The sequence below is a fragment of the Pinus tabuliformis genome, chromosome 1_2 (genome assembly GCF_031772625.1).
Source record: "Pinus tabuliformis cultivar Carrire ecotype Pingquan chromosome 1_2, CPIR1, whole genome shotgun sequence".
Classification (NCBI taxonomy): Eukaryota; Viridiplantae; Streptophyta; class Pinopsida; order Pinales; family Pinaceae; genus Pinus; species Pinus tabuliformis.
The window spans coordinates 593,154,827-593,169,350 of record NC_142298.1 but is presented as its reverse complement, the minus strand read 5'-3'; the positions used below and the strand labels follow the sequence as shown (position 1 = coordinate 593,169,350).

General features: G+C 40.8%; 1 protein-coding gene across 3 annotated transcripts in view; it reads right to left on the bottom strand.

Moving 5' to 3' along the window:
- Nucleotides 1-14,524, bottom strand: part of LOC149207043 (sulfatase and phosphatidylinositolglycan class N domain-containing protein) — a 412,661-nt gene that overhangs the window by 46,566 nt on the left and 351,571 nt on the right. For all 3 annotated transcript variants that reach the window (XM_089395653.1, XM_089395652.1, XM_089395654.1), the window contains one exon: nucleotides 14,221-14,326. In XM_089395653.1, coding sequence (XP_089251779.1) covers nucleotides 14,221-14,326 — 106 coding nt within the window. The remainder of the gene's footprint in view (nucleotides 1-14,220; nucleotides 14,327-14,524) is intronic.

Genomic DNA, 14,524 nt, shown 5'->3' with positions numbered 1-14,524 from the left:
TAGATTTCATCCACAACCCAAAGTAGATTGGGGTTAAATAATCAATATTGATACACCCTTAGGTTAGGGTTTTACAATGAACCATATTAGGGTTCCACAAGAATAATAATGTAATGAGGGTAGATTCAATCTAATGATTAATCACCCTAACAAGAATCTTTATGATTCAAAAACCTAGACATAACAATGTCAATAATGTAAAGCAAATTTAAAAAGAAGAATCATTGTACCTTTTGCATGAAGAGAACTTTATAACAAGGCTTATAGTTTAAGACATACCTCGAGTTGTTCCTTAACAAACCTTGTATGACATCAATCCTTGAAGGGCTTGCATTGCAACATAACTTCTTTTATGCCTTTTGCATGAAGAGAACTTTATAACAAGGCTTATGTGCATTTGATTTATGTTCTATCTACAATTGCTTATCTAATATTGCAGCATAAAGAAGTTTTGTAATAAGTGATTGTTAGAACATAGAACATCAAAATTTCAACATGGTATCAGAGCTTTGGTGAAGACAAACTCAAGAAGACAAGTGATGTTGCAGACCATTTTCTGCTATAATATCTCTTGTTGTCCACTCTATTTACAACCCGTTTTCTTTTGAAATATCAAGTGTTGTCCACTTTGTTTGCAACCTATTTTCTATTGAAACATCACTTGTTGTTCCTTCTACTTGCTACTCATTTTCTGCTGAAATTTTGCTGCTACTGTTCTTCCAAGATTTCAAAGAACCCAAGGTATGATAGAAATTTTTCATATAGTAATGAAGGTGTTTCATGTGTTTAATAGTGTGGTTTTGGTACTTGTTGATGCATGCAAAAGTAAAAAGTAATTTTACTTATGTTTATGCATGTGAAAGAAAGTATCGTCTTCAAAAGAAGTATATTGCATAAAAGGTTACGAAAGAATAATTGATAGAAATTGAATGTTGAAGATAGAGGGATTTTGACTCTCTCACATTATATGAGAAAGGTCATAATCTTATGGGTTTTGGTAATATTGATATTAGAGTTTACTAACAATAGTGGTTATAGGTAAGATCATGACTTTTACAAAAGATTGAATGATAGTTTTCTAAACTAACCTATTTTGCAGCGATCAAAGATGGATAATAACAAAAATCATTGCAAGCAATGAAGTCAATATGTATAATTATTATTACATCCCTTCACTTGGGGATAAAGATTTGAAGATTTTTATAAAATCAATGGAATATCTATCCATGCATTGATTCATGATATGTAATCATCAATGTAAACTATGGCATCGAAAGTTGACTCATTTTCACTATAAAGCGTTACCTCATGTGAGAAAGATGGTTTTCGAAATGCCTGAGATTAGAGTGGATCATGATGGAGTTTTCCAAGTGGTGTTCAAGAAGATGCATTTCTTCTGCCAATGACATATGACTGATGGACAGTGGTAACTTATAGAGGCCAGATCAAGAGGGAGCTAACAACTTCCTTCAATCCCCATTAAAAAATAAGTATTTTCAAGTCTTATGTTGTTTCTTTGTGTCACTGCTCTTGTTTAGATTTATCTTTATAGATCATTGGTTATTCTTCCTGCATGAGTATTTGAATGATTCTTTCACTAACTTCTTGATGAGGATGCAATCAAGAAAAACAAATCCCGAAGATCAGCAAGCTGCAAAATAGTGCACGAAGAGTAAAATCCAAGAGGAAGTTGTTGCAAGGATAATGAAGGAGCCACTCTCACATCTAGAAAAGAAGGAAAGACCTACCTCATCAACAGGTATGCTTTCATTATGTTTATTTACTCTACTACTATTGCTCTTGCTCTTGTTTTGGGATCAACAGGTACATTTGATGAATGTGAGAACTAAGTCCTTTGTATCGAGATTGAGGAAGATGTCGAGCCATCCCATGACTTAAGTGGACATGAAGTGGAAAAGAGCTCAAGACTTCTACAAAGAAGTTGGAAGCAGGAAAGAGACCAAAGTATTGTATAACGAAGAACAAAATGGAGTGGTTGAGAGAAAGAATAGAAATATCATGAAGCAATCAAAGCTATAATGCATGATTAGAAACTACCAAAGTTTCTATGGGGAGAAGCTGCTAACACAACTATCTATGTTCAAAATAGATCTCCTCATTATGCCCTAAACAACAAGACTCCGTAAGAAGTCTTCTTTGGTGAAAAACTTGAGGTTGGACACTTAAGGATCTTTGGCTGCCTTGCTTACTTCCACGTTCCAAAATAAAAGAGGACCAGGCTGGAAGCTTTAGGTAAAAAAGGTATGTTTGTTGGTTATTGTGAGAATTCTAAAGCTTACATAATATATGTACCTAGACAAAAGAAATATAGAATTTAGCAGAGATGTAACATTTGATGAAGATGCATCTCTCGGAAATGTAAGAGGCACTCCTCTTCCTTCTGCTAATATTAGTAGTCAATATGATGCATTTGAGATACAAGAAAATCATGACTTGAAAGTGATCTTGTTGATGAACCCATGGAGCCCATGGATCCTTTGTATCCTCCTCCATGTGATCCTCCTGCTAAAAGGAGACCTTTATGGCTTCATGACACCCTTAAGGATGTTGATAGACATGTTGCTCCCCGAGGAACCTTCAGAGAAAGCAAGAAACCATGCTAGTTTCAAGGATATGTTGTAACCATGAGAAACATTATTCAAACTGAACCATGCACTTTTGAAGAAGTTGTGAAGGCTTAAGTGTAGAAAGATGCAATGGTTGAAGAATATGAGTCCATTCATAATGATGTATGGGAAGTGGTTCCAAGACCCCAAGGTAAATCGGTTGTGTCTTCTAAATCACTGTATAAAATTAAACATGGTGTTGATGATAGTATTGAAAAATATAAAGCTAGATTTGTGGCCAGAGGGTTCTCTCAGAAAGAGGGAATACACTATGATGAAATCTTTGCACCTATTGCCTATTATACAACCATTCGATCTATTGTGGCTCTAGTTGCTAGCCAAGGATGGTCCCTTCACCAAATGGATGTGAAGACTGCTTTTTTGCATGGCTTCCTCAAGGAAGAAGTATTTGTGGAGCAACCACAAGGCTTTGAAGTACATGACCGAAAAACTCATGTGCGTAGACCAAAGAAAGCCCTCTATGTTTTGACGCAAGCTCCAAGAGCTTGGTATGTTCACATAGATAGCTTCTTGATGAAGCTTGGTCTTATTAGAAACAATGTTGATCCAAATCTTTACTTCAAGACAGTCCAAGGTATGCCTTTGCTTTTAGCATTATATGTTGATGATTTATTAATGACCGGTAGTGAACCTCTTATCCTCTAGTGTAAGAGGGAGTTAACTTCTAAATTTGAAATGAAAGATCTTCACTCAATGCACTACTCTTTGTATCTTGAAGTATGGCAGAAACCGGGTGAGATTTTCCTTTCTCAAAGAAAATATGTTGTCCAGTTGCTTGAAATATTTGGCATGACAAAATGTAAATCCACGAATACTCCAATTGAGATGAACTTCAAGAAGGTATGTGGTGAAGCTACAGGTCCTGATTTGGCAAATCCTTCTGAGTATTGTGAACTGATTAGGGCACTGATGTTCTTAGTGAACACTAGACCAGACATATGTTTTGCGGTTAATACTTTGAGCCAATATATGATTAAACCATCTCATGCACATTGGATTGCTGCAAAGCATGTGCTGAGATACCTACATGGGACAATCAATCTGGGATTGAAATATACAGTGGGTGATATAAAACTACGTGGATACTTAGATGTTGATTAGGATGTTAACTCTACTAATAGAAAAAGCACATATGGGTACTTCTTCATCTTAGAATCTGCCATGGTATATTGGATGGGCAGAAAGCAAAAGTCTGTAGCCCTCAGCACTAGTGAGGTTGAGTACATTGTTGCTAGCATGGCTAGCTACGAGACAATATGGTTGAGGAAGCTCTTTAGAGCGATGTTTGAGCATGTTCTAGACACAACAGTAATTTACTGCAACAATAAGAGTGGGATTTGACTTTCAAAAAATCTCGTGTTCCATGATAAGTCCAAACATATTGAGATCAAATATCACTATATTCGGGATATGGTGCAGAGAGGAGCAGTAAGACTCCATCATGTAGCGATTGATGACTAGATCGCCAACATGCTTACCAAGCCTTTGTCGAAAGGAAAGTTCTTGGTTTTCAGAGTGCAACTTGGACTGACAGATGTGACGCTTACTAGAGAGGGTGGTCATGGATGATAAGCCTTGGATGTGCGAGATCCTTGTCATGTGTTGACAAGTGGATGCCCCCAAGCAGTGATAAGCCTTGGATGTGCGAAATCCTTGTCATGTGTTGACAAGTGAATCCCCCCAAGCAGTGATAAGCCTTGGATGTACGAAATCCTTGTCATGTGTTGACAAGCGGATCCCCCCAAGCAGTGATAAGCCTTGGATGTGCAACATGAAGATCCTTGTCATATGTTGACAAGTGGATCCCCCCAACCAGTGATGGGCCTTGCTTGTGTGAGATGAGCAAAGGGATATAGAGCAGAGATAAACAAAGATGAGCAAAGAAGTGAAGATCTTTTGTTGCAGAAAGAAATTCCTCACTAACTGAGAGGGAGTATTGAAAATTTGGCAACATAGGGATGAATTTCTAAAAATAAAAGGTCTAAAAATAGAATTTCCAAAAATAGAAAGTTTAAAATTAGAAAGTCACAAGTGTGCCTTTCCAAAAATAGTAAATCACCTTGCATCAATTGGTAATCAAGTATTGTTGATGGAAACTCCCTCTTGATCATCAATCAATCCTAATAGTTCAATTTTGACTTAATCATCATTATTATCATTAATATTATTATTATTATTATTCTTATGATACTATTATATTATAATTAAAAATAAATTCTAGTCACTCAATCATGGCTCTCAATAATTTTCTCTTACACTCTCTTACACTCAATAAAAGCTCATCATAAAAGATTCTTCTTACACTCTTTTATGCTCTCATTAAAGCATGTCATAAAAGATTCCTCTCATGCACTCTTTAATGCATATGTTACACTCTGTCTTAAAAGCATAAGTTACAAAGGCATGTGTACCTCCTTAATGGCATGAGTTACATTTCCTAGATGGGTATAAGTTACACTCCTCAAGGCATGCGAGTTACTCCTCCTTTATGGCATGGATTCGTTGCTCCTCCTATATATGTATTGTTGATTTGTGGTAGCATCGGATGTGCTCTAACCATGAAAATTAGTGGAGAGGCTAAGGTACATAAGATCTCCAAGACCCAGAAATGGTTTGGGGAAATTCCACCCAGTTGGAGAGATATTAAAATAATTAATATTTTTAGTGGGGTTCCTAAGTCTAAACTTAAGAAAATTAAAATATTAATGGGTATTAATAAAAAACTGGGTGAGAATGTTCTAAATGACATGGATCAAGCCAAATCTAATCTTAGCCATTGAATAGGGACTTAATCTCAGTCGTTGAAGACTCAACAGGAAAAGTATAAGAGGAGGCTTGAGGGTTAGTTGGAAATACACCAAGTTGATCAATTAATTCGATTTTCTGGGACAAGATTTGCTGAGAAATCGAGTTAGTGATCTGTTGTAGGGAGGGGCAGTTCGGCAAAAGGCTGAGAATACATATCAAAGAGGCAGAGAAAGTGGCAGAGAGACAACGCAGAGCTTGGGAAGGCTGAAGCAGAGACAACTGGGAGCTACAAAGAGGCTGAGGAGGCCAGCGTGGTGAAGCAGAGGGTAGAGGGCCGAAGCAAAGAGTTAAGAGGCTGACGCAGAAGCATCAGTCACTGCGCAGAGGCTAGCAGAGCTGATGCAAGGCCAAGAGGCAGCGCTGGGTGATTTTCGTGGGGCAGACTTAGGGCTGGTGAGTTGACAGGGTGACGCAGTCCCTATCAGAGTAACGCAGAGCAGTGGAGAAGCTTGGAGCAGCTTTCGTTGTCCAGCTAAGGATCTACCATAGTTGTTGTGGGATCGTTCATTCGGAATATCTATCTCCGAGGAGAGGTATTACTGCCGAGGACATTCTTTGTTGGGTGAGCCATTTCTGGCACCCTAATTCTATTCAAAAATTGCATAATAATAAAACCCTCATATATGTTGCACTGGTTTTCCTGCATTGGGTTTTTATGGGGATGATTGTCCAAAAGTAATGGTGTCCCTTGTGTGTTTGTCTCAGTTATTTCAGTTGTTGTTCTGTATATGCGTTAACGCTGCATTTGTGTTTATTTTTGGTATTTATATTTTTAAATAACTTGTTAATAAAAAGAACAAGTAGGAGAAAATGAACCAGATAATGCAGTAGGGATTTCTGACATGTCAGACTTAGAAATTTCAACATGGTATCAAAGGATTGCAAATCACAGGAGAATTGAAGGCACCAACAGTAATCTGAAGAATCTGCAACAGTAGCAGTTGCCCCGAGAGACAACATTGTTCCAGAGCAGAAGCAGCAAAGAAGAAGTGATGCAAAGGGCCTACGTCATCATTTCGATCTAGAAGGACGGTCAGCGCAGAGGCAAAGAGGGGCAGATCAGACCTATGCAGTGCCCAGTCATCTTTCTCAACCAGGAAGGATCGACGCTGTGGCTAGGAGGAGCAAATTTTGTTGTTGCTGGGAGTGCGCAGAGCATGAAAGGCTCAGTTTCTTCAATTGTCGAGGCTTATGGAGTTGTGGGTAGATAGTGGTTCAGAAGTTGCTGGGGTATTGGTTTTGTCAGAACAGAACAATACCTAAGGAGACGGAACCAAGGTAGAAGGAGTCATTACCTTGAAGAATTTCTAGCAAAGAAATCCAAGTCCGAGTTGCAGTTGCAAGGAGGATTGGAGAGGAGTGGTTCGACAGCCGGCCAGAGGATTTCCAGGAGGGAAATCAGGAATTAGAGGGAGATTTCTAAGAGGGAATTCGAATCTCAGAGGGAGTCCAGAAAAGGAGCTGAAATGGCAATGAATGGACTAAGGGATCAAGATAGGTTGGACAGGGCTTCCAATTTTGTCATTTGGAAGGCCAGGATCCTGGCAGTCCTAGATCGTCATCACATCAAGGACTTTGCCTTGAGAACTGTGGCCATCCTGGTCAACCCAACTAAGAATGAGTAGTATGACGCTGCAATCGCGATGGCAAAGGCATGATCCTGGACGGGGTTAAAGATCATTTCATACCACATATTGTTGAGAAGAACACAACAAAGGAGATGTGGGACACCCTGACCACCTTATACCACGACTCTTCCATGCAAAGGAAGATGTTATTGGAGAATTAGTTGCGGTCGTATCAGATGTAGAAGGGAGAGCAAATAGATCCATTCCTTCTCAAGTTGCAGGAGATTCGCAACCAACTTACTTCTGTGGGGTCTACACCGGATCCATAATTTATGGTCAAGACTATCCTGAATGCAGTCTCCGAGGAGTGGGAGACATTTGTCCAAAGTATTTTGGGAAAAGCTACTCTTCCCGGGTGGGAGGAGATGTGGGCAACTCTTCGCCAAGAAGAGATCAGGAGGTTGATCAAGGCGGGGAGCAGTGGTAAGGGAGGTCGAATCAAAAAAGAGGAGGAGGAGGATGCGGCTCTAGCATCTGCAGAACAGCAAGGGAAGAGGAAGAAGAAGGACATCTCCAAGGTGAAGTGCTTCCATTGTGGGGAGCTGGGACATTATGCATCCTAGTGTCCCAAGATTAAAAAACAAGGGAGACGCTTCTGATTCTAAGGTAGCACCAGCTAAGGCAGAGAAAGAAGTCGAGACTGATGACAACTATGCCATGAGTGCTCATGCACCTTTAGAGAAGAGGTGGTGACATCGAGTTGTAGTCAGTGTTGAAATTTCTAAGTCTAACCTGTTAGAAATTCTTCCTGCACTATCTGGTCTATTTCACCTACTTGTTTAATTTCTTAACAATTTATTTAACCATATAAACACTGAAAATAAACACAAATGCAGTCTCAACCATCTACAGATCATCAACTGAAAGAATAGACAAACACACAAGGGACACCGTTATTTTTGGACAATTGTCCCCAAAAAAACCCAACTTGGGAAAATCGGTGCAACAATTCTGAGGGATTTATTATTAAGCAACTTTCTTGAGTACAAATACAGTGCCAAACTAGCTCACCCAACAGAGAAATCAATCTGGCAGTAATACCTCTCTTCAGAAGCAAATATTTAGCAACTCTGCTCCACGAAAATCTCTCTGACGCTTCTCTGAAGCTCTGCGTTAGCCCTCCCGGCCTCTGCGTCACTAAGAAGTTCCCTGCATCAGCCTTTTGCTACTCTGCTTTGGCTCTTTGGCCTTCTGCGTCATCCACGCAAGCCCTGGCAGCCTCCACGCAGTCACTTTGGCCCTCTGCGTGGCTCCTGCTGGCTCTGTGTAGCCTCCTTTGCCTCTGTGTTGGTCCTTCGGCACTATCTCTGCCTCTCTGCTATGCACTCACTGCCCCTCGTTGCAACTCTGATCACTTGTTCGATTTCTCTCAACAAACCCTGCTCCAGAAAATCGAACTGACTGATCAATCTTGGTGTGTCTCCAACTGACCCTCAAGCCTCCTCTTATACCTTTTTTGTTGAGTCTTCAATGACTGAGATGAAATCTCTAATCAACGGTTAAGAGTAGATTTGGCTTGTCTTCATGTCTTTTACAACATTCTCACCCAGTTTTATATTAATACCCATTAATATTTTTATTTTTCTAAGTTTAGACTTAGGAACCCATTAAAATATTAATTATTTTACATCTCTCTAGTCGGGTGGAATTTCCCCAAACCATTTGAAGATCTCATGTGCTTTAGCCTCTCCACCAATTTTCATGGCTAGAGCACATCCAATGCTACCCCAAATCAACACTCCCTCTTAGCGAGGAATGTGCTCTAGTAATGCTTCATTACTGAACATCACCCTGATCATTCGACATCGGTACTTGTGCTAATGCTTGGCCTGCTACCCAACATCCTTTGCACTATTGCCTCCTGTACTGCTGCCCATGGCTTTGCCACTGCCACTGCTACATTTGTACTGCAGCTCCCTCTGCATCGGTGCTGTTGCTGCTCCTTTCTCCCAACACTGCATCTATAGTATAGCTCTCTCTCATCATGCTACATCGTGCTGTCCATAGCACTACCACTGCTACTGTTGCACTGCAACTTAGTTACTGAGAAGTAAGTAACTGATCTACCCAACTACTGACATCCTCGTCAAGCTAGAAGCCCTCTTGATGTTGAAGCTCCCTCTGTTGTTATTATGTGCTCCTTCTGTTGCCTCTGCGCTGCTACAACAACTTTGTGCCTCTCGCATTGCTGCAAACACCTTTGTGCCTTTTTGCACTGCTACAACCACCTTTGTGCCTCTCGCACTGCCACAACCCTCACAGCACTGCTACAGATCCCTACACTCTAGCATTGTTCTACCGCTCCATTCGCATCTTGCTTCTACTGACATACGTCATCTTGCTATTGTCTCTCGAGGCTCCTATAGCCGGATATGATCCAAGAGTTTGGGTACTTCAAGGATCCTGCCCCACATCCCCTGTAGTCCTCCTGACTATAGCTCGATTTCACCCCACCTCTTCTCTAGAGGTGTATGAGCACTCATGGCACAATCGTCATCCATCTCGACTTCTTTCTTCGCCTTAGCCGGAGTTGCCTGGAGCCAGAAGCCACTCCCTTATTCTTCTTCCTGAGACACTTGGTTGCATAATGGCCCAGCTCCCTACAATGGAAGCACTTGATCTTGGAGATGTCCTTCTTCTTCCTCTTCCCCTGTTGTCCCGCAGATGCCAGAGCCACATCCTCCTCCTCTTTCTTGATTCGACCTCCTTTGCTACTACTTCCTGCTTTGGTTAGTCGTTTGATCTCTTCTTGGCGAAGAGCTGCCTACATCTCTTCTCATCCTGGATGATTAGCTCTGCCAAAAATGCTTTGGACAAATGTCTCCCACTCCTCGAACACTGCATTCAAGGCAGTCCTCACCATGAACTCCTAATTCGGTGTGACCCCTATGGAAGTAAGTTGGTCCCGAATCTTCTGCAACCTGTTGAGGTATAGATCTATCTTCTCTCCCTTCTGCATCTGATATGACCACAGTTGATTCTCCAGTAGCATCTTCCTCTGCACGTTAGTGCCTTGATACAATGTCATCAAGGTATCCCACATCGCCTTTGTCGTCTTCTTCTCGGAAATATGTTGAACTACATGATCCTTGACCCCATCAAGGATTATGCACTTTGCCTTGGCCATTGCATCCTCATACCTTTCGTTATCAGTTGGGTTGACTGGGATAGCCACGGTTCTCAAGGCGAAGCCCTTGATGTGATGTCTATCTAGAACAGACAGGATCCTGGCCTTCCAGATGACAAAGTTGGATTCCCCGTCCAACCTGTCCTGATGCCTTAGTTCGTTCATTGCCATCTCCGCTCTTCTCCTCGACTCCCTCTGAGTCTCGACTTTCCTCCTAGAAGTTCAATGGCCAAGATTAAATCTCTAATCAACGGCTAAGATTAGATTTGGCTTGATCCATGTCTTTTAGAACATTCTCACCCAGTTTTATATTAATACCCATTAATATTTTTATTTTCCTAAGTTTAGACTTAGGAACCCATTAAAAATATTAATTATTTTAATATCTCTCTAACCGGGTTGAATTTCCCCAAACCATTTATGGGTCTTGGAGATCTCATGTGCTTTAGCCTCTCCACCAATTTTCATGGCTAGAGCACATCCAATGCTACCCCAAATCAATAGTCAAGAGGACTACATACTAGGAGCAGGATCCTTGAGGTGCCCAAACTCTTGGATCATATCCGATTACGGGAGCCCTTAACGTCAGTAGCAGAATGACAGCGGTCGGGTGGAGCAAAGTGTAGTGGAGCAACAAGGCAATGCTTGGGTGCAGAAATCTTAGGCAGCGCAGTGAAGGTTGCAGTAGTGCGAGAGGCACAGAGGTGTATGCAACAGCGCAGTGGCAACAGAGGGAGCACAGAATAGCAGCAAAGGCAACTTCAGTTTCACGAGGCTTCCAGACTGACTAGGATGTCAGTATTTGGGACAATTCAGTTACCTACTTCTCGGTAACTGAGTTGCAGTGCAACAGTTAGCAGTGGCAGTGCTAGGGGCAACATGGGCAGTATATTGAGAGGGAGCTGCAGTACAAATGTTGCAGTGGCAATGGAAGTGTCATGGGCAGCAGTACAAGAAACAACAATGCAGATGATGTGAGGCAGTAGGCCAAGCATCAGCACAAGTATCGGTGTGCAGGATCGGTGTGATGTTTCCATGGTGAAGCATTACTAGAGCACATTCCTCGCAAAGAGAGAGTGTTGATTTGTGGTAGCATCAGATGTGCTCTAGCCATGAAAATTGGAGAGGGTAAGGCACATAAGATCTCCAAGACCCAGAAATGGTTTGGGGAAATTCCACCAAGTTGGAGAGATATTAAAATAATTAATATTTTTAATGGGGTTCCTAAGTCTAAACTTAGGAAAATTAAAATATTAATGGGTATTAATATAAAACTGGGTGAGAATGTTCTAAATGACATGGATCAAGCCAAATCTAATCTTAGTTGTTGATTAGGGACTTAATCTCAGCCGTTGAAGACTCAACAGGAAAAGAATAAGAGGAGGCTTGAGGGTAAAGTGGAGATACACCAAGTTGATCAGTCAATTCCATTTTCTGGGGCAGGGTTTGCTGAGAAATCGAGTTAGTGATCCGTTGCAGCGAGGGGCAGTTTGGCAGAGTGTCAAGAATACATATCAAAGAGGCAGAGAAAGTGTTGGAGAGACAACGTAGAGCCTGAGAAGCCTAAAGCAGAGGCAGTTGGGATCTATGCAGAGGCTGAGGAGGCCAGCGTGGGTGACGCAACGGGCCAAAGGGTTCACGCAAAGAGCCAAGAGGTTGACGCAGAGGCATCAGTCGCTGCACAAAGGCTAGCAGAGCTAACACATGACCAAGAGGCAGCGCTGGGTGATTTCCGTGGGGCAGACTGAATGCTGGTGAGCTGAGAGAGTGACGCAATCCCTATTAGAGTAATGTAGAGCAGTGGAGAAGCTTGGAGCAGCTTTCGTTGTCCAGCTAAGGAGCTGCCATAGTTACTGTGGGATGTTCATCCGGTGATTAATCAGTCGGAATATCTGTCTCTAAGGAGAGGTATTACTGTCGAGGACATTCTCTGTTGAGTGAGCCATTTCTGGCACCCTAGTTGTATTCAAAAACTGCATAATAATAAAACCCTCATATCTACTGCACTGGTTTTCCTGCATTGGGTTTTTCCAGAGATGATTGTCTAAAAATAACGGTGTCCCTTGTGTGTTTGTCTTAGTTATTCCAGTTGTTGATCTGTATATGTGTTAAGGTTGCATTTGTGTTTCTTTTCAGTATTTATATTTTTAAATAACTTATTAATGAAAAGAACAAGTAGGAGAAAATAAACCAAATAATGCAGTAGGGATTTCTGACATGTCAGACATAGAAATTTCAACATGTGTGCCTCATTCTTTCTCTTCTCACTACTTGTGCATTGTGAAAGGAGAGTACGAGCTTGAGAAAGAGAGACTTAGAGAGTTTAGAGAAAAATTGTGTGTATGTGAGAGAGAGGCTTGGAGAGTAAGAGCAGAACTTGGTGAGCCAAGGTCGATTTAGTGCTTCAATGTTTCAGTGTTGATTCAGTTGAAGGGAAGGTTAATTCAGTGTGTTCATCTACTGCTGCTATCAGTGATCTTCATGCTATAGCTTGTTCTGTTTTGGTTGAAGTTACTCATTCTCTTGATCTTTCATTGTACTCTACATCTTTGTTGAACAATTGATTTCTAATAGAAGAAGAATCTGGTTGGTTTTTCCCATTGTGGGTTTTGCCCTGGGCATTGGACCTAAATTTTCTCTGTCTCATTGTATTTTTGGTGGTCTTCTATTGTGTATTTGATTTATGTTCTATCTACAATTGCTTATCTAATATTCCAGCATAAAGACATTTTGTAATAAGTGAGTGTTACATCATAGAACATCAAAATTTCTCGTGTAAATTCCTTGTGTAACCTAACTAGCACCTCCTAGACTAGTGAAGTTGCATATTGGACTCCTTGATGAAGCAAAAGGTCTAAAATCAAATATCATTCTTGACTCCATTCTCCCAATAGGCTAGGCATTGATCCTTGTCTTGGTGATCACCTCAAAGAAATTTTATTTCCCTTTTCTAAACTCTCTAAGCCCTAACCCTAGAGGTATCCTAGGGCATCAAGTGAAATTCATTTGAGCCATCCATTTTGAGAGCGAGTTGGACTACACTTGTGTTGGGGTTTTCTCTTGGTCCTCACAAATTTTGAAGTATTTTCCACGACTTGATTTGGAGATATCCCATGCTCTAGCTCCAAAATTGTTCTTGTTCTTAGCTTTCCTTGGTTAGTGGCTTCCTCAAGGGTCATTGCATTACAATTCAAGCGAAATCCACATTTCATTGATCCTCTTCTTCTCCCTTGCTTGGTCTAGATCTTTTGTTTGAAGTTTCACTCGAAACCCTAGACTTTGCTTGGGTCCTCTTGGGCTTCTTTGTGGTCCCATACCCTCATCATTCATTATTTTTCAAGGCCACCTAGAAAGCCTTCTTCCCTTAGGAATCTTAGGTCTAGGGCATCCCTTATCAAGAAATATATCTCTAATCCCTAGGTCTAGGCCTCCTTTGAGCCTTTCTTGGAGAGCCCCACACCTTGCTTCTAAAGCAAGAAAACCTTATCATTTGAGTCTCTCCTATGAATGGGCTCTAGAAATCACTGCTTATCCAATCATTGACTTATCATTCATAGTGATTTCCCTCATACTGGGACTCCTCCCATCGGTGAAAGTCCGTAAAGAGCAGGGGACATCGACTGAGGTGACAGTGGGTCTTTGTCTTATTGTTGCCACTTGATCTAGTAGCAGTCCCATAGGAACCCCTGCTAAATTGAGCGGTAACACGACTGATTTCTGGGTCATTTGTGGACAATGGGTATTAATAGAATTATCTTATCTCATCTTATTTTTAATAGTATAATATATAAAGTGAATGGCATGCAAACCCGCCCATGCATTTTGTAAAAATTCTAAAGCTTAAATCTTGTCATAAAATATCCCAAGTCAAAACAAATGAGAAGGATAAATGGTCTAAAAGAGAATATCAATCATTTAACTCCAGCAACCATCCTCAATCAAAATCATGCATTAGCATATACAAATAATGTAGAAAATAAAGTTACATTATATAGAGAAAAGAACTTACAAGAAAAAAGAAATGGATGGTCATGACATCTGAGAATAAGAGCACCATAAAATAACAACCCAATCTTGGTAACCTGACAAGTTTCGTGATGGCATTGAATGCGCACCTGTATCAAGAATCAAGATACCAGTTCATGTCAATAATCAGTGCACAAAATAGCAAATGCATGGGAAATATGACCAAAAAAGTATGTGGTGAATAAGCAATGAAACAACAGGGTAATCTTTTCAATTTGGTGACAATACTAATATCCAGAAACACCAATGAAAATCAGCAGAGGAATTCAGGTAAATAAACAGCTAAC